Below are 18,947 nucleotides of genomic sequence, written 5' to 3'. Positions count from 1 at the left end.
TGTAGTTAGCTTGGGCCCCATCGTTTGCTCAGCCTATCTTTTTATCTGTGTGAGTGTTTTTTCATCTTGCTTCACCGTCATTATATGTTGGGGGCTGCCTATTGCTTTGGGGGTCTGCTCTGGGGCAGTTTAGATTTCCCTTTCTGTCTTTAGGCTATGTAGTTCTCCGGCTGTGATCGAGGGGTCTAGGGCACCGTAGGAACCCCCCACGGCTACTGCTAGTTGTTGTTGATAGGTTCAGGGGTCTGTAATCCGATAGCTGCCAACTTCTCTGGTTTTCTGGACTTAGCTAGTATTTCTGTTTTTGCCTCCTACGGTGACTCATTCATAACAGAATCACCAGCCATACCGCAGATCCTAGGGTACTCAATAGCAGGAAAGAATTGTGTAAAAAAAAAAAAAAGTGTGTATATTTTTTCCTCTATATCTCTGAGGCCGTAGGTGGAATTTTTTTTTCTCTCAATGGAGATAAAGCAATTGTCTGATCGTGTGGAGCAGCTCGCTGCGGAAGTGCGGGGAATTTCCGCTTACCTTGCTCATTAACATGCTGCTGAACCAAAGATCCCTACTCCTGATGTGTTTTTTGGGGACCAGTCTAAATTTTTGAATTTCAAAAATAATTATAAATTATTTTTTGCCTTGAAGCCTAACTCGTCAGGGAGCGCTGCGCAGCAGGTTAAAATTGTCATCTCTTTGCTGCGTGGCGATCCCCAGGATTGGGCGTTTTCTTTGAAACCACATGATCCTATTCTGACTAATGTGAACGCATTTTTTCAAGCCTTGGGGTTGTTGTATGATGAACCTAATGCTATTGATCAGGCTGAAAAGACCCTGTTGGCATTGAGCCAGGGTCGAGATTCTGCAGAATTGTACTGTCAAAAATTCCGAAAGTGGGCGGTCCTTACTACCTGGAATGATAATGCTTTGGCAGCTCTCTTTCGGAAGGGTTTGTCAGAAGCCGTAAAAGATACTATGGTGGGATTTCCTGTTCCCTCTGGTCTTGACGATTCTATGTCATTAGCCATTGAGGTTGATCGGCGTTTAAGTGAACGCAGGACTGCACGAGAGGTGTTGCCACCTGTTGAACAAGTGTCTGAACCTATGCAATGTGATAGAGTTTTGTCCAGTGAGCAACGTCAGGAGTTCAGAAGGCGTAATAAGCTGTATTTTTTTTGTGGAGATGCCTCGCATATTATTTCTGTCTGTCCTAAACGAGAGAAACATTTTGCACACACGTTTTCTGTGGGTGGTGTTCAACCTAAGTTTCTTCTGGCAATTACTCTGATCTGCTCCCTGTCCACATTTTCCGCCAAGGCTTTTGTGGATTCGGGAGCAGCCCTGAATCTAATGGACTTGGATTTTGCTAAACGTTGTGGATTTCCGATGACACCTCTGCGGACGCCTATCCCTTTGAGGGGGATTGATGCTACTCCTTTGGCGAAAAATAAACCTCAGTTTTGGACCCAGGTGGTAATGCGGGTCGCCCCAGACCATCAAGAAAATTGCAGATTTTTGGTGTTGCATAATTTGCATGATACCATTGTTCTGGGGTTTCCCTGATTGCAAATTCATAATCCAGTTTTGGATTGGAAATCTGTGTCTGTGGTGAGTTGGGGTTGTCGGTGTGCCCTTAGTGAGGCTCCGGTGTTTTCCACCTCACCTAAGTCGCATGATGTTCCTGACTATTTGGCGGATTTTTATGATGTATTTAGTGAGAATGAGTCTGCGTCTTTGCCTCCTCATAGGAGTTATGACTGTGCAATTGAACTGAGCCCGGGGTCTAAATTTCCCAATGGTCGGCTCTTCAATTTATCTGTACCCGAGCACGAGGCTATGCGATCCTATATTAAGGAGGCGTTGGAGAAGGGTCATATTAGACCATCCTCTTCACCCTTAGGTGCTGGGGTTTTTTCGTGGCCAAAAAGGATGGTTCATTAAGGCCTTGTATTGATTATCGTGCCCTCAACAAAATTACTATTAAATATCAGTATCCGTTACCCCTGATTTCGGATCTATTCTCCATAGTTAAAGTTGCTTGCTGGTTTACCAAGCTTGACCTCAGGGGGGCGTATAATCTTATCCGCATTAAGCATGGGGATAAATGGAAGATGGCGTTTAATACTCCGGAGGGACATTTTGAGTACCTGGTGATGCCTTTTGGGCTCACTAATGCCCCTTCTGTCTTCCAGTGCTTCATGAATGATATTTTCCCAGACTTTGTGGATAAATTTTTGATTATCTATCTGGATGATATTTTGATCTTCTCCAAGGATTGGGATTCTCATGTGGAACATGTTCGGACTGTGTTCCGGATCTTGAGGGAGAATTCCCTGTATGTCAAAGGATCGAAATGCCTTTTTGGGGTACAGAGGATTTAATTTTTGGGATTTATTTTGTCTCCGTTAACTATTGAAATGGACCCGGCCAAGGTACAGGCCATTTATGATTGGGTTCAGCCCACTTCTTTGAAGGCCCTCCAGAAGTTTTTGAGCTTTGCTAATTTTTATCGGAAATTTATAGCAAAATTTTCTAGTATTGCAAAGCCATTGACTGATCTGACTAAAAAGGGTGCTGATGTGTTGAATTGGTCTCCGGAGGCTGTTTCTTCCTTTCAGGAGCTGAAGCAAAGATTCACTTCTGCCCCGGTTTTGCGGCAACCTGATGTCTCACTCCCGTTCCAGGTAGAGGTGGACGCTTCTGAGATTGGTGCAGGAGCTGTTTTGTCCCAAAAGGATCCTGTAACATCTAAAATGAATCCCTGTGCTTTCTTTTCCCGAAAGTTGATGTGGGGAATCGGGAACTGTTAGCCATGAAATGGGCATTTGAGGAGTGGAGACATTGGTTGGAGGGAGCTAAACATCAAGTCGTGGTCCTCACTGACCACAAGAATTTGATTTACCTGGAGTCGGCCAAACGCTTGAACCCTAGACAGGCTAGGTGGGCCTTGTTTTTTACACGTTTTGATTTTGTGGTCTCTTTTCTTTCTGGCACTAAGAATGTCAAGGCTGACGCGCTCTCTAGGAGCTTCTTTGCTGATTCTCCTGTGGTGACCAAGCCTGCTACCATCTTAGGCGAAGGGCTAGTTCTTTCTGCCATCTCGACCGATTTGAGACGTGCTCTGGAAGAGTTCCAGAAGGACAAACCTGAGCGTTGTCCCAGTGGGAAGTTGTATGTTCCTGACCAGTGGAAGAAGAGAGTGATGTCTGAAGTTCATTGCTCTGCATTGGCTGGTCATCCAGGTATTTTTGGTACTAGAGATCTGGTGAGTCGGTCTTTTTGGTGGCCCGCCTTGTCTCGTGATGTCAGGAATTTTGTGCAGTCCTGTGGGACTTGCTCCCGGTCTAAAACTTGTTCTCGCTCTAGTGGGTTGTTGATGCCTTTGCCGGTCCCCAGGAGGCCATGGACCCATATTTCAATGGATTTCATCTCTGATATGCCTGTCTCTCAGAGAATGACTGTTATTTGGGTGATTTGTGATAGGTTCTCTAAAATGGTTCATCTTGTACCACTCCCTAAGTTGCCATCTTCCTCTGAGTTGGTGCCCCTGTTTTTGCAACAGGTGGTTCGCTTGCACGGGATTCCTGAGAACATTGTATCTGACAGAGGAGTTCAGTTTGTGTCTAGATTTTGGAGGACTTTCTGTTCCAAGCTGGGAATTCAGTTGTCCTTCTCCTCTGCTTTTCACCCTCAGACCAATGGGCAGACGGAGAGAACAAACCAGACCTTGGAGTCGTATTTGAGATGTTTTATTTCCGCTGATCAGGATGATTGGGTTTCATTTTTGCCCTTGGCCGAATTTGCTCTAAATAATAGAGCTAGTTCTGCCACTTTGATGTCACCTTTTTTTTGTAACTTTGGGTTTCATCCTCGATTTTCTTCAGGGCAGGTGGAGCCTTCTGCCTGCCCAGGTGTTGACACTGTGGTGGAGAGAATGCACCAGATCTGGGACAAAGTGGTGGATAAGTTATCTCTCTCCCAGGAAAAGGCCCAGCGGTTTTCCAACCGACATAGGACCATTGGTCCCCAGTTTAAGGTTGGTGATATGGTTTGGTTATCATCAAAAAATATCGCTATGAAGGTGGCTTCTCCTAAGTTTAAGCCTAGATTTATTGGACCTTACAAGATTTTGGAGATTATTAATCCGGTCTCTTTTCGTTTGGCTCTTCCTGTCACATTTAAAATCCATAATGTGTTTCATAAGTCCTTGTTGAAGAGGTTTGTTGAACCAGTAGTTCCTGGGGTGGCACCTCCGGACCCTGTATTGGTTGAAGGTAACATGGAATATGAGGTAGAGAAGATACTGGATTCCCGTCTGGCTAGACGGAGACTCCAGTATTTGGTTAAGTGGAAGGGTTATGGTCAGGAGGATAATTCCTGGGTCTCTGCCTCTGATATTCATGCCAAAAGATTGGTGTGTGCCTTTCATCGGGCTCACCCTGATCGCCCTGGTGGCGTGGATGAGGGTTCGGAGACCCCTCCTCAAGGGGGAGGTACTGTTGTGAATTCATTTTCCCCTTCACCATTGAGGTCTGATGAACTCCCTCTTCTGGTGAAGGAAGGTAGTGAGGCTGATTACCAAGCACCTGGGCAGGATGATGATGACTGGGTGACGGGAATTGCTGACTGGATATAAGGCAGCCGACGCCCTTCTGCCTTGCTGGTGATCTCTCTGAGGGATTCTAGGAGACCAGTCTGATTCCTGCTCCTCAAAAGCTAAGTTTTCTGCTCTGTTTTTTGCATTTGTGTTTTGGTTTTGTTTTTCCTTGTTTTTCTGGATTTCTGCCATTCCCTGCTGGGGTGTGCTGAATTCCTTTTTGCTCTGTCTTCAGAAAATACCTGAGTACTGATATAGTCTTTTGAAGCCTAGCGTCTTCAGGGCTTTTTTCCCTATCAGCTGTTGGCTCTTGTTTTGATTGGGTTTTGGCGGATTACAGACAGCAGCTTTTCTGTCCTGTCCTATGTAGTTAGCTTGGGCCCCATCGTTTGCTCAGCCTATCTTTTTATCTGTGTGAGTGTTTTTTCATCTTGCTTCACCGTCATTATATGTTGGGGGCTGCCTATTGCTTTGGGGTCTGCTCTGGGGCAGTTTAGATTTCCCTTTCTGTCTTTAGGCTATGTAGTTCTCCGGCTGTGATCGAGGGGTCTAGGGCACCGTAGGAACCCCCCACGGCTACTGCTAGTTGTTGTTGATAGGTTCAGAGGTCTGTAATCCGATAGCTGCCAACTTCTCTGGTTTTCTGGACTTAGCTAGTATTTCTGTTTTTGCCTCCTACGGTGACTCATTCATAACAGGGGAGGGACCAGTACAAAAGGGGCGGGGAATTCCCGGGACGATGAGTCAGCAGACCGACACAGAGACAGCAGGAGACCGTGGGAGCGGCTGAAAGCGAGAGCAACTCACCAGTGCCAGGGAGGACGCTCACCGAGGACTCCAGAAGGACGGTACCGAGGCGATTATCCGGGACTTGCTGCCCCGCTCCAGCCCGCGGCCACAGTTCAACCCACGGCCGCTGCCGCCTCCCCCCAGCCCGCGGCTGCGGCCTGTTTCCCGCCACCTGCAGCCTCCCTGTTCTCACCAGTGGCCGCGGCAAGTACAGCACCGCCGGCGGCCACCACTGTCCCGCTCCGGTCTGCAGCAGGGGCCGGGCCTCTGCTGACCACGGACCCCACGTCGCAGCCGTTAGCTGTGCAGGTGGCCTGTCATTCGCCACCACACATTGCTGCCGCTTGCCCCAGGCAAGGGGCTGCAGCCCAACCATCCAAGGACTCCGCCGGAGCCTGTGGGGCTCCAGTGTCATCAGCGCGCCGAAGTGCGTGATGACTTCGTCATCGCCTCAGCAACTGGGCCCAGCAACTACTACGCCGAAAGACCACCAACCTGAACGGCGAGGGATGTCTGGACGGCTAAGTTGACTTTATTATTAAAAACCCGTAGTCGGCCATACCGCGGCCCTATTGTGACCGGCTGTTGCCGGAAGTAGTTGTGTTCTACCCGTTTTGTGCATGCTTGTATAGAACCCCTGCGAGGGCAACCCATGTTACTCCTTTTGGTGATCAGGCCGGGACTGAGGAAAGTTCCCTCTAGTCTTATAAACGTTAATATAGAAAGCACCTAATTGTCTCGCGACTCGTCACTGCATCCAGCGTACTTGCAAACACCACACATATGTGACACCCCAGAGTCCAGTTGTCACAGTGACATTGCCTCCCTCTAAGAGGTGAAGTCCTGCTTGGAGGCAGAAAGGGGACCCCCATGCCAGGTAACATAGATTACATCACAATTCCTGCTGCAGGTCAGAAAAGGCAGCTGCCTTATAAATTCTGGCCAGCAGAGGGGGTTGTGTTGTGAGTTCATTTTCCCCTTCATTACTGAGGCCCGAGGAACTCCCTCTTCTGGTAAAGAAAGGTAGTGAGCCTGATTGTCAAACACCTGAGGCTGATGATTGTGACTGGCTGAGTGGAGTTACGGACTGGATATAATGCTGCCGACGCCCTTCTGCCCTGCGGGTGATTTCTCTGTGGGATCCTTGGAGACCAGTCTGAATTCCTGCTCCTCCAAAGCTAAGTTTTCTGCTCGGCCTTTTGCTTTTGTGCTTTGACTTTGTTTTTGCTTTGTTTTTTTGGATTTCTGCCATTCCCTGCTGGGGTGTGCTGAATTCATTTAGCTCTGTCTTCTGAAAATACCTGAGTGCTGATTCAGTTTTTGAAGCCTAGCTGCTTCAGGGCCTTTTTCATATCAGCTGGTTGGCTTATGTCTTTGATAGGGTTTTGGCAGATTGCAGACAGCAGCCTTCCTGTCCTTTCCTATCTAGGTAGTTTTGGGGCCCCGTCTTTGCTCAGTCTATCTTTCTGTCTGTGTTAGTATTTTCATCTTGCTTCTCCTTCATTATATGTTGGGGGCTGTCTATTGCTTTGGGGTCTGCTCTGGGGCAGTTTAGATTTCCCCTTTCTTTCTTTAGGCCTATGTATTTCTCCGGCTGTGATCGAGGGGTCTAGGGCATCGTAGGAACCCCCCACGGCTACTGCTAGTTGTGTTGATAGGTTCAGGGGTCTGCAATCTGATAGTTGCCAACTTCTCTGGTTTTCTGGACTTAGCTTGTATTTCTGCCTTTGCCTCCTACGGTGACTCATTCATAACAGAATCACCCGCCATACCGCAGATTCTAGGGTACTCAATAGCAGGAAAGAATTGTAAAAAAAAAAAAAAAAAAAAGTGTGTATATTTTTTCCTCTATATCTCTGAGGCCGTAGGGGGAATTTTTTTTTCTCTCAATGGAGATAAAGCAATTGTCTGATCGTGAGGTGCAGCTCGCTGCGGAAGTGCGGGGAATTTCCACCTACCTTGCTCATTCACATGCTGCTGAACCAAAGATTCCTACACCTGATGTATTTTTTGGGGATCGGTCTAAATTTTTGAATTTAAAAAATAATTGTAAATTATTTTTTGCCTTGAAGCCTAACTCGTCAGGGAGCTCCGCGCAGCAGGTTAAAATTGTCATCTCTTTGCTGCGTGGCAATCCCCAGGATTGGGCGTTTTCTTTGAAACCAGATGATCCTATTCTGACTAATGTGAACGCATTCTTTCAAGCTTTGGGGTTGTTGTATGACGAACATAATGCCATTGATCAGACTGAAAAGACCCTGCTGGCATTGAGCCAGGGTCGTGATTCTGCAGAATTGTACTGTCAAAAATTCCGAAAGTGGGCAGTACTTACTACCTGGAATGATAACGCCTTGGCTGCTCTCTTTCGGAAGGGGTTGTCAGAAGCCGTAAAAGATACTATGGTGGGATTTCCTGTTCCCTCTGGTCTTGACGATTCTATGTCATTAGCCATTCAGGTTGATCGGCGTTTGCGCGAACGCAAAGCTGCACGAGAGGTGTTGCCACCTGTTGAACAAATGTCTGAACCTATGCTATGTGATAGAGTTTTTTCCAGAGAGCAGCGTCAGGAGTTCAGAAGGCGTAATAAGTTGTGTTTTTTTTGTGGAGATGCCTCGCATATTATTTCTGTCTGTCCCAAACGAGAGAAACGCTTTGCACACACGTTTTCTGTTGGGGGTGTTCAACCTAAGTTTCTTCTGGCTATTACTCTGATCTGCTCCCTGTCCACATTTTCCGCCAAGGCGTTTGTGGATTCGGGAGCAGCTCTAAACCTAATGGACTTGGATTTTGCTAAACGTTGTGGATTTCCGATGACACCTCTGCAGACGCCTATCCCTTTGAGGGGAATTGATGCTACTCCTTTGGCTAAAAATAAACCCCAGTTTTGGACCCAGGTGGTAATGCGGGTCGCCCCAGACCATCAAGAAAATTGCAGATTTCTGGTGTTGAAAAATCTGCATGATACTGTTGTTCTGGGGTTTCCCTGGTTACAGATTCATAATCCAGTTTTGGATTGGAAATCTGTGTCTGTGGTGAGTTGGGGTTGTCGGTGTGCCTTTAGTGAGGCTCCGGTGTTTTCCACCTCTCCTCAGTCGCATGATGTTCCGGATTATTTGGCGGACTTTTATGATGTATTTCGTGAGAATGAGTCTGCGTCTCTGCCTCCTCATAGGAGTTATGACTGTGCAATTGAACTGAGCCCGGGGTGTAAATTTCCCAAGGGTCGGCTCTTCAATTTATCTGTACCCGAGCATGAGGCTATGCGATCCTATATTAAGGAGGCGTTGGAGAAGGGTCATATTAGACCATCCTCGTCACCCTTGGGTGCCGGTTTTTTTTTTGTAGCCAAAAAGGATGGATCATTAAGACCTTGTATTGATTATCGTACCCTCAACAAAATTACTGTTAAATATCAGTATCCATTACCCCTGATTTCTGATCTATTCTCCAGAGTTAAAGGTGCTTGCTGGTTTACCAAGCTTGACCTCAGGGGGGCGTATAATCTTATTTGCATTAAGCATGGGGATGAATGGAAGACGGCGTTTAATACTCCAGAGGGACATTTTGAGTACCTGGTGATGCCTTTTGGGCTCACTAATGCCCCTTCTGTCTTCCAGTGCATCATGAACGATATTTTCCGAGATTTTGTCGATAAATTTTTGATTATCTATCTGGATGATATTTTGATCTTCTCCAAGGATTGGGATTCTCATGTGGAACATATTCGGACTGTGTTCCGGATCTTGAGGGAGAATTCCCTGTATGTCAAGGGATCTAAATGCCTTTTTGGAGTACAGAGGATTTCTTTTTTGGGATTTATTTTGTCCCCGTCAACTATTGAAATGGACCCGGCCAAGGTACAGGCCATTCACGATTGGGTTCAGCCCACTTCTTTGAAGGCCCTCCAGAAGTTTTTGGGTTTTGCTAATTTTTATCGGAAATTTATAGCAAAATTTTCTAGTATTGCCAAGCCATTGACTGATTTGACTAAAAAGGGTGCTGATGTGTTAAATTGGTCTCCAGAGGCTGTTTCTTCCTTTCAGGAGTTGAAGCGAAGATTCACCTCCGCCCCGGTTTTGCAGCAACCTGATGTCTCACTTCCATTCCAGGTAGAGGTGGATGCTTCTGAGATTGGTGCAGGAGCTGTTTTGTCCCAAAAGGATCCTGTAACATCTAAAATGAATCCCTGTGCTTTCTTTTCCCGAAAGTTCTCTCCATCTGAAGGTAACTATGATGTGGGGAATAGGGAACTGTTGGCCATGAAATGGGCATTTGAGGAGTGGAGACATTGGTTGGAGGGAGCTAAGCATCAAGTCGTGGTCCTCACTGACCACAAGAATTTGATTTACCTAGAGTCGGCTAAGCGCTTGAACCCTAGACAGGCTAGGTGGGCCTTGTTTTTTACACGTTTTGATTTTGTGGTTTCTTTTCTTCCTGGAACAAAGAATGTCAAGGCAGGCGCCCTCTCTAGGAGCTTCCTTGCTGATACTCCTGTGGTGACCAAGCCTGCTACCATCTTAGGCGAAGGCGTAGTTCTTTCTGCCATCTCGCCCGATTTGAGACGTGCTCTGGAAGAGTTCCAGGAGGACAAACCTGAGCATTGTCCCAGTGGAAAGTTGTATGTTCCTGACCAGTGGAAGAAGAGAGTGATGTCTGAAGTTCATTGCTCTGCTTTGGCTGGTCATCCAGGTATTTTTGGTACTAGAGATCTGGTGACTCAGTTTTTTTGGTGGCCCTCCTTGTCTCGTGATGTCAGGAATTTTGTGCAGTCCTGTGGGACGTGCTCCCGGTCTAAATCGTGTTCTCGCTCTAGTGGGTTGTTGATGCCTTTGCCTGTCCCCAAGAGGCCATGGAACCATATTTCAATGGATTTCATCTCTGATATGCCTGTCTCTCAGAGGATGACTGTTATTTGGGTGATTTGTGATAGGTTCTCTAAGATGGTTCATCTTGTACCACTCCCTAAGTTGCCGTCTTCCTCTGAGTTGGTGCCCCTGTTTTTGCAACAGGTGGTTCGTTTGCACGGGATTCCTGAGAACATTGTATCTGACAGAGGAGTGCAGTTTGTGTCTAGATTTTGGAGAACTTTCTGTTCCAGGCTGGGAATTCAGTTGTCCTTCTCCTCTGCTTTTCACCCTCAGACCAATGGGCAGACAGAGAGAACAAACCAGACCTTGGAGTCATATTTGAGATGTTTTATTTCTACTGATCAGGATGATTGGGTTTCTTTTTTGCCCTTGGCCGAATTTGCTTTGAATAATAGAGCTAGTTCTGCCACTTTGATGTCACCTTTTTTTTGTAACTTTGGGTTTCATCCTCGATATTCTTCAGGGCAGGTGGAGCCCTCTGCCTGCCCAGGTGTTGACACTGTGGTGGAGAGAATGCACCAGATCTGGGACCAAGTGGTGGATAAGTTATCTCTCTCCCAGGAGAAGGCCCAGCGGTTTTCCAACCGACATAGGACCATTGGTCCCCAGTTTAAGGTTGGTGATATGGTGTGGTTATCATCAAAAAATATTGCTATGAAGGTGGCTTCTCCTAAGTTTATGCCTAGATTTATTGGACCTTACAAGATTGTGGAGATTATTAATCCGGTCTCTTTTCGTTTGGCTCTTCCTGTCACATTTAAAATCCATAATGTGTTCCATAAATCTTTGTTGAAGAGGTTTGTTGAACCTGTTGTTCCGGGGGTGGCACCTCCAGACCCTGTATTGGTTGAAGGTAACATGGAGTATGAGGTAGAGAAAGTACTGGATTCCCGACTGGCTAGACGGAGACTCCAGTATTTGGTTAAGTGGAAGGGTTATGGTCAGGAGGATAATTCCTGGGTCTCCGCCTCTGATATTCATGCCAAACAATTGGTGCGTGCCTTTCATCGGGCTCACCCTGATCGCCCTGGTGGCATAGTTAAGGGTTCGGTGACCCCTCCTCAAGGGGGAGGTACTGTTGTGAGTTCATTTTCCCCTTCATTACTGAGGCCCGAGGAACTCCTTCTTCTGGTAAAGAAAGGTAGTGAGCCTGATTGTCAAACACTTGAGGCTGATGATTGTGACTGGCTGACTGGAGTTACGGACTGGATATAATGCTGCCGACGCCCTTCTGCCCTGCGGGTGATTTCTCTGTGGGATCCTTGGAGACCAGTCTGAATTCCTGCTCCTCCAAAGCTAAGTTTTCTGCTCGGCCTTTTGCTTTTGTGCTTTGACTTTGTTTTTGCTTTGTTTTTTTGGATTTCTGCCATTCCCTGCTGGGGTGTGCTGAATTCATTTAGCTCTGTCTTCTGAAAATACCTGAGTGCTGATTCAGTTTTTGAAGCCTAGCTGCTTCAGGGCCTTTTTCATATCAGCTGGTTGGCTTATGTCTTTGATAGGGTTTTGGCAGATTGCAGACAGCAGCCTTCCTGTCCTTTCCTATCTAGGTAGTTTTGGGGCCCCGTCTTTGCTCAGTCTATCTTTCTGTCTGTGTTAGTATTTTCATCTTGCTTCTCCGTCATTATATGTTGGGGGCTGTCTATTGCTTTGGGGTCTGCTCTGGGGCAGTTTAGATTTCCCCTTTCTTTCTTTAGGCCTATGTATTTCTCCGGCTGTGATCGAGGGGTCTAGGGCATCGTAGGAACCCCCCACGGCTACTGCTAGTTGTGTTGATAGGTTCAGGGGTCTGCAATCTGATAGTTGCCAACTTCTCTGGTTTTCTGGACTTAGCTTGTATTTCTGCCTTTGCCTCCTACAGTGACTCATTCATAACAGGGTTGGCGAGTCAGCTAGAAGTCAGCTGAGGGAGTTGTCATGGAAACAAGAGCAGCTGTGAGCTGTGAGGAAAAAATGACAAGACAGTTAAAACGTGAGGTAAAAAGATCTTTCTGGAAGATCCAGTCAGTTCAAGACAGGGAGCTGATCTGACAGGAGGGGAAGGATGATAGAGAGAAGAGGCTTTGGGGAAGCTAAAATACTGCATATAGCAGACCCCTGAGCGAAGCGCTAATAGAGAGAAAGGGTCGCCAGAGTCCTGGGTGGCAGGAGCTGTATGTCCTGACCGCCAAATCTGAAAGTACAGGGGACTGTAAATTTCTGTGCGACATTGAACACCTGAGGGCACGGCAGCGGATAAGGAGCCCGGGGCCGATGGTGAAGAGGGCGGTACCCGTGGAATAGGCTCACGCTGACAGCCGTAAAGGTTAGTGAAATCATCACGCAATTGAGGGTCGCAGCTTAGTTATAAACAGCGGAGACCCACACACATAGCGCAGAAGGAAGTTCTTAATCCCCCACCTGGCAAGGTGGTCCCCCTGAATGCCTCCAGGCGAGCCAGACTCATTCCATCATCTGTATGTGGTACTCCGGATTGCAACCAATTACCAGTAAAAGGTAAAGAAACTGCACCTCTCTGTGTCCTCCTCTCATTTCTCTGCACCCCAACGTTCACAGCCATTTTGACTATTAATCTAACATCTCTGTCCTGGGACTATTGCTCTACCTGTGGAGAGCTATTTTCACCTCAGCTGCGACACACCAACAGTCTCAGGGGAACAACACCACAGCGCTGGTCACTTCTGACCAGAATACTACAGGTGGCGTCACGTATTTAACCATCTACAAACTTTATCTTCATTTTTACCACATCACCAACAACTTTTCCCCTTCCCCTTTCATCATTTTATTTACTGGATGCCCCAGGGCCACGGATTGGGTCGCCACCGTGACACCGCCCCCCGTTGAAGTCGACGGGCCCGGTACCGAGTACCCCAAGGCCCTGCACACCGCGAGCGTGCCCTCTCACGCCCCGGGCACTCCACATACATTGCCCTTGATAGAACAATTCTACTGCACTTGTTCTTCCAACTGTGCACTGTCCTTTTCTTCTGATATTCCTTCTCGAAATGTGTGCCTAAATAGACAAATGTAGTTGCTATTGTCAATAGGGTGTGTTTCTACGCAGTCTGACGCTCATAGTAGTGACTACAATGGCATACTGGCGCCACCCAGTTGTTTCCTTATCGGTACACCGCTAATAGGAATAACAGAGGTACAGCACAACCCAAAGGTCTAATGACAGATGTTCCATGACGTTTATATTACAGGACACACAATTTTGAACTAAAGCGGGCACCCAGGAGAGCTAACACGTCCTTTTTCCAGGACTCAGTATAGTTTATCTGTAGTGTAACAAGATGCCAATAACTGTACATATAAAGCTCCGATTCATCAAGACTGGTGTTTTTTCATGCTAGTATTGATGATGGGGCATTCTTGAGTCAGATGCTCCTGATTTATTAAGAGGAGCACACTGGATTCATTAAGAGGCGTTCATTAACCCCTTCAGGACGCAGCCACTTTCCTTTTTTTTGTTCTCACTTTTTCCAAGAGTCATAACTTTTAAAGTTTTCTATCCACATAGGCTATGAGGGCTTATTTTTTGTGGGACGAGTTATAATTTTAAATAACGCCATTCATTTTATCATGTGATGCACTGGAAAACATGAAAAAAATTCCAAGTGCGTTGAAATTGCAAAAAAAGGCAGTTCCACATTAGGTTTTTGGGTTTTTTATTTAACATGTCCTCTACATAATAAAACAGGCGTAGCAATATGATTCTCCAGGTCTCGAGACCCGGCGGATCTGATGAGTGTTGTTGTCAGTGCCCAGCATCTGTGAGAATAGCGTTAACTTTAATGCAATTCAAAGTCATTGGATTCGGGGCATGTGGACTAAGTTGGACCTGGGTGGGAACATTTTTTCTAATAAATAGATCAATGAGGGACAGTCTCTTGTGTTTATTTCTCACTTTTTATATTTTTCAGGTATCCATTTCAGGACTATATAGGATTCGGTAGTTTTTTTTGTACTTGCGTGGGATTTTTTACCAAATAAAATGGTGAACCAGGGAAAAGGTGGGTGAGTCTATATTCAAACCAAAGTAGTTTTTTTGTGCGTGTTTTTTTATTACTGAGGTTGACTAATTGACACCTCTCCTGTCACGATTCATACTTGGACTCGTGGCAGCTCTGGTTCCGCTATAATTTAAATGTAGTTTTTTCCTTTCAGGCCAGCAAGGGTTAAATGTCAGTTTCCTTGCTGGCAGCTGCTTTGTTGCTAGTCAGCTGATGTGGGTGGTGACCACTTCCACCAACCTTTAAAAAGTCACATGACCCATGAGTTTACTGTCGGTGATAGAGTAATCTATGTTGACCAAGCCTGGAGTAAAGAGCTCTCTGGTTGCAGTAGTGAATCTGCTGTTTTCGTGGAGTTCGCGGACCTTGTGCCTACCCTCTGCTGTGTGGTGCTTTACAGCAGAGACAGTTGTTAAGTATAAGTTTCCCTCTATCTGTCTGTCTTGTGTTTTGTCACTCTCCCTGTGTTGCTCATTATTTGCAGTGGTGATGCTAGCGTCCTTACCAGCCAGTGCACTAGCCAGGGAATAGTGAGGTGACAATCAGGGACTAGGCATGTGACGGCAGCAAGGGGAAGGACCCACTTAGGGCATTAGGGAAGTTTAGGTTGTAGATCAGGAGGTGCCCCCGTTCCTCGTTCCCTATGGTTAGCCCTTCCTCACCCCATTCCATCCCGTTGTAAGTATAAGTTGTATCGTCCGCTGGACTTAACCTTGTCGGTCGTGACATCTCCATTATTATTACCCCTGGGCTTGATGCCAGCTCTGATTTTTGACAAATCACAGCTGACATCAACCCCAATACTATTACCCTGATTGACAACGCACTAGGGCAATCGGCAAGAGACGGTCAAAGCACCAGAGTTGGCTGGTATTTTTAGGTTGGGATAGGCCCAAAAACCACGGACCTTCCTAGACTGATAATATCAGCCCACAGCTGTCTGCTTTACCTTTGCTGGTTGTCAAAAATGGGGGGACCCCACGTCATGTTTTTTCATTATCTATCATTATTTATTTATTGGGTGAAACAAGTACAGTAAACTAAACACAAGCAATGCACTATATCATTCATGAAAATCTAACTACCTATTTACCCCATATCTATCTATCTATCTATCTATCTATCTATCTTTTCACATCTTTAACACCTAAACTTCTGTCATTTCTATTCTGCATTGTATTCCGGGACGTGTCACACGGACGGCACAGAGATGTGACACTTCATGTCATTCGTGTGCATGTGTGTGGGACAAATTGACATCCACACTGGCAAAAAAAATGGACATGTCTATATGTGAGTCATATTGACACATGGTCCCCATAGATTATAATGGGTGTGCACTGGTGTAAATATCTCTAGTACGTGTGAAAACTGTCACCACGCGTACTGGAGACACTGACATGTGAAGGGGGCCTAAGTGAGAGTGAAAGCGCACTGAGAGTGGGCCGATTTAGATCAAATGCATCGATCCTAGTGCTGAATGCTATGTGTTCAGCAATGGAGAAAATGGCTTCCATGTGATGAAAGATGATCTCCACAAATATTCAAACACAACTATATATCCTCATCATCACAACTATTCCTTGGGAACTACCCAATGATAAATATACCCTTGCCTGCAGGAGTTTGTAAATGTGTCTGCAAAATAAGACTGGAAACTTGCATCCTGCAATAAAAGGAGCCTATATTCTGCAATAAAGCAACCTGCATCCTGCAGTTAGGCATCCTGCATTCTTCAACCAAGAAGCCTACATTTCGCAATAAATCAACCTGTATTCTGCAAAAAAAAGCTGCCAGTATCCTGCAATCACTGTAAATAAGAAACTAAGCCAAAATTTTAGGGGATCACGGTTGGTGTAAAGGTGTGAGCACAAGCTGCGGAATCTGCTGCGGATTCTTCCGCGCGGATTTTGCAAAATCCGCAGGTAAATCCGCAGGTCAAAAGACCTGCGGTTTATCTGCAGATTAGCCTGCGGTTTGCCCCTGCAGTTTGACACCTCAACAATGGAGCAGGTGTAAATCTGCTGCGGATACTGCACAAAGAAGTGACATGTTGAAACCACAGCAAATCCGCGCGGAAAAATCCGCACTGTGTGCACTGCGGTTTTTGATTTCCATAGAATATAAAGGTACTGTACACCTGATGAAAACAGACCAAAAGAAGCATGCAAATGTACAAAGGGAAGCCACCCAAACCAATGTTCCTGATGGGATAATAGTAAGGCTCCCTAAAGGACACTCCTAAATACACTTATGAAACCAAAGGACACAATGGAGTATAAAGTCCATATTTACAAAAAATAGTAATAAATTTTATTATATTAAAAAGATAATGCAACAAACATCACTTCAACAGTACATACATGTAGTCAAATGTAAGGATCAGGCAATGATGGCTAAGGTTACCAATATTAAAAGTAAAAAAGCGCTATTTTTGCCATACGTAAAAGCAGCAATAAGGGGTTAATAGGCTAACACCTCCGCTAATATATGTCCCAAAACAAGTGTGCAGACAATAAGCAGGGGTGTAAGAAAGTGCTCAAGCAAAGTGCTTTTACTTATGGCAAAAATAGCGCTTTTTTACTTTTAATATTGGTAACCTTAGCCATAATTGCCTGATCCTTACATTTGACTTCATGTGTGTATTGTTGATGTGATGTTTGTTGTACTATCTTTTTAATATAATAAAATGTATTACTATTTTTTGTAAATATGGACTTTATACTCCATTGTGTCCTTTGGTTTCATAGGTACTGTACACCGCAGAAAAACCGCTGTGGATCAGCAGGGCCAAAACCGCTACGGATCCGCAGAAGAAACTGCAGCGTGTGCACACACCCTAAAGGTGAAATATGCTTTTCAAATCTTGCTCAGTTAAGGTTTTGGGAAAGTTAACTAACTTGCCATATAGTGATGACTAATTGTACTCAAGTGCTATTTGTGCCTAGGAATGTTTGTATATAGTCTTCTACCATCACAGGAAAAGTGAGAGCTTATGCCTCAATTATGCTAAAGGTTTAAGGGAGGATTACTGCGGGAGATTTTCAATAAAGACATTAAGACAAGTTGTGTACACCGAATATTGTATATGTATGACGCCAGAGTAACAAACAGTGTGTGCTCATTTCTGGTGTTACACAGGCCTAAATTACTTTCCAAAGTATTCACCTCTGTCACTTTCAAAAAGCCAGAGAAGTCCGCAACTACGTTGCCGTGGGTCAGCATGGCACCTTTGGGATTGCCTGCAATAGAAAGCAAATATTAATGCAAATGACAATGTAATCCTGATATAAAATGTTTGTACACCCTGGACACATTCAAGTATGAAATATGTTGCTATTGATTCTGCTTGATTCTTGCTTGACTCTGCTTTTTAGTGCATAAAGAATGAAGAATAAAAATAAGTAATTCAAATGCAGCAGGGCAGAGACCACATCACTTATCAATCACACATTGTCTGACCTTTCCTAGCTTTCTCTGAATGTATATATTATTCACAGACTACTACACTCATCTTCTTCACTGCTGCAGTTATGCAACATATTACTGCCTGTAATATTTTTCCAATGTTTTAAGGTTTTTACTTTCAGTCTCTATTGCTAAACTCTGAATTCTGACAAACACTATCATAAATCATCCTAAAATGGCTGCTGAATTTCCTGTTTAGGCTTTTATACAGGTTACTATATTCCCTCTTGATTGATTGCGCTATACAATGTGATGTGATAGCTCCAAGGCATTATGGGGAGCCCAAGTGGTCACAACTGATGTCATGTCAGGCTTCTGTGGCTTGTAGTGTTCTGCAACATGTAAAAAGGTGGCAGGCATTTTTTGGCAATTCACGATAATTGAATTGTAAAGCTTTCAAATTTGCCAAGACCAGCAAATTTCTTAAAATTAGACTCTAATTCGATTTCCATCTATTTGAGCCATTCATCTCTATGAAAACGTGAACACCTAGTTGCTCACCTGTTGTTCCGCTGGTAAAACACACAATAGACAGGTCTTCAGGTGTAGGTGGCTAAGACATGATAAAAAAATGTATATTGGATGAGCAGCAGGAAATCAATCGGCTGTCACGTAATAATGTTGTTGATTTACAGCACAGCATATATGAGGCAAAACTACGGTAATTGATTATGAATGCCCTGCCATTGAAATGCCTAAGGTCCAACTGATTGTCAGGTTCCAATAAAGCTTTATTTGGGACTATATGTTTTAATATCGTATTTCCCTTCATTCGGTCTAGTAGCATGAAGTAGCAAACATTACATTTCTATACAAAATTGCAGTCCTGTACAAATCGAGGCACATACTACTTTGCTCACAGCAAAAGCCTATTTGTAGGCGTTCTTCACAGTGCACGTGCATGTGATCTGCTCCCCGCCACACCGATTGAGCAGCATACTTAGAGATTTTACAGACATGCTGCCTGAGCAGTGGATCAAATCTATTAAAGCACCATGAGGGCAGGTACATGGTAAGCAACCCTGTAAACATATTGATGCCTCATTGGAAGGCTCAAATATCTTTTTCACTAACCCCAAAGTTTGATTCTTCAACAGAAAAAGACTTATTCTGTTAAAGACGCACATTTTTGGCAAGATGAAAGGATATTTGAGTGCAATGCATATTTGATTTGCAGATCCATGCATTTGGTATAACTGCAAGTCCTATGTC

The 18,947-nt window shown here is 45.1% G+C and overlaps 1 protein-coding gene across 7 annotated transcripts in view; it reads right to left on the bottom strand.

Annotated features, from left to right (window-relative positions):
* Window positions 1–18,947, bottom strand: part of ACSL6 (acyl-CoA synthetase long chain family member 6) — a 322,864-nt gene that overhangs the window by 105,645 nt on the left and 198,272 nt on the right. For all 7 annotated transcript variants that reach the window (XR_012231381.1, XM_073571208.1, XM_073570889.1 and 4 more), the window contains exons 9-10: window positions 18,237–18,288; window positions 17,436–17,509 (exon numbers count right to left, since the gene is read on the bottom strand). Coding sequence is in view for 6 of the 7 variants with exons in the window: in XM_073571208.1 (XP_073427309.1) it covers window positions 17,436–17,509; window positions 18,237–18,288 (126 nt within the window). In the remaining variant the exon portion in view is untranslated. The remainder of the gene's footprint in view (window positions 1–17,435; window positions 17,510–18,236; window positions 18,289–18,947) is intronic.

This window comes from Dendrobates tinctorius, unplaced genomic scaffold (assembly GCF_039654945.1).
Source record: "Dendrobates tinctorius isolate UK_male_01 unplaced genomic scaffold, ASM3965494v1 ptg000001l, whole genome shotgun sequence".
NCBI classification, from domain to species: domain Eukaryota; kingdom Metazoa; phylum Chordata; class Amphibia; order Anura; family Dendrobatidae; genus Dendrobates; species Dendrobates tinctorius.
The sequence above is the reverse complement of the archived record's forward strand: the minus strand, read 5'-3'. Positions and strand labels throughout refer to the sequence as shown.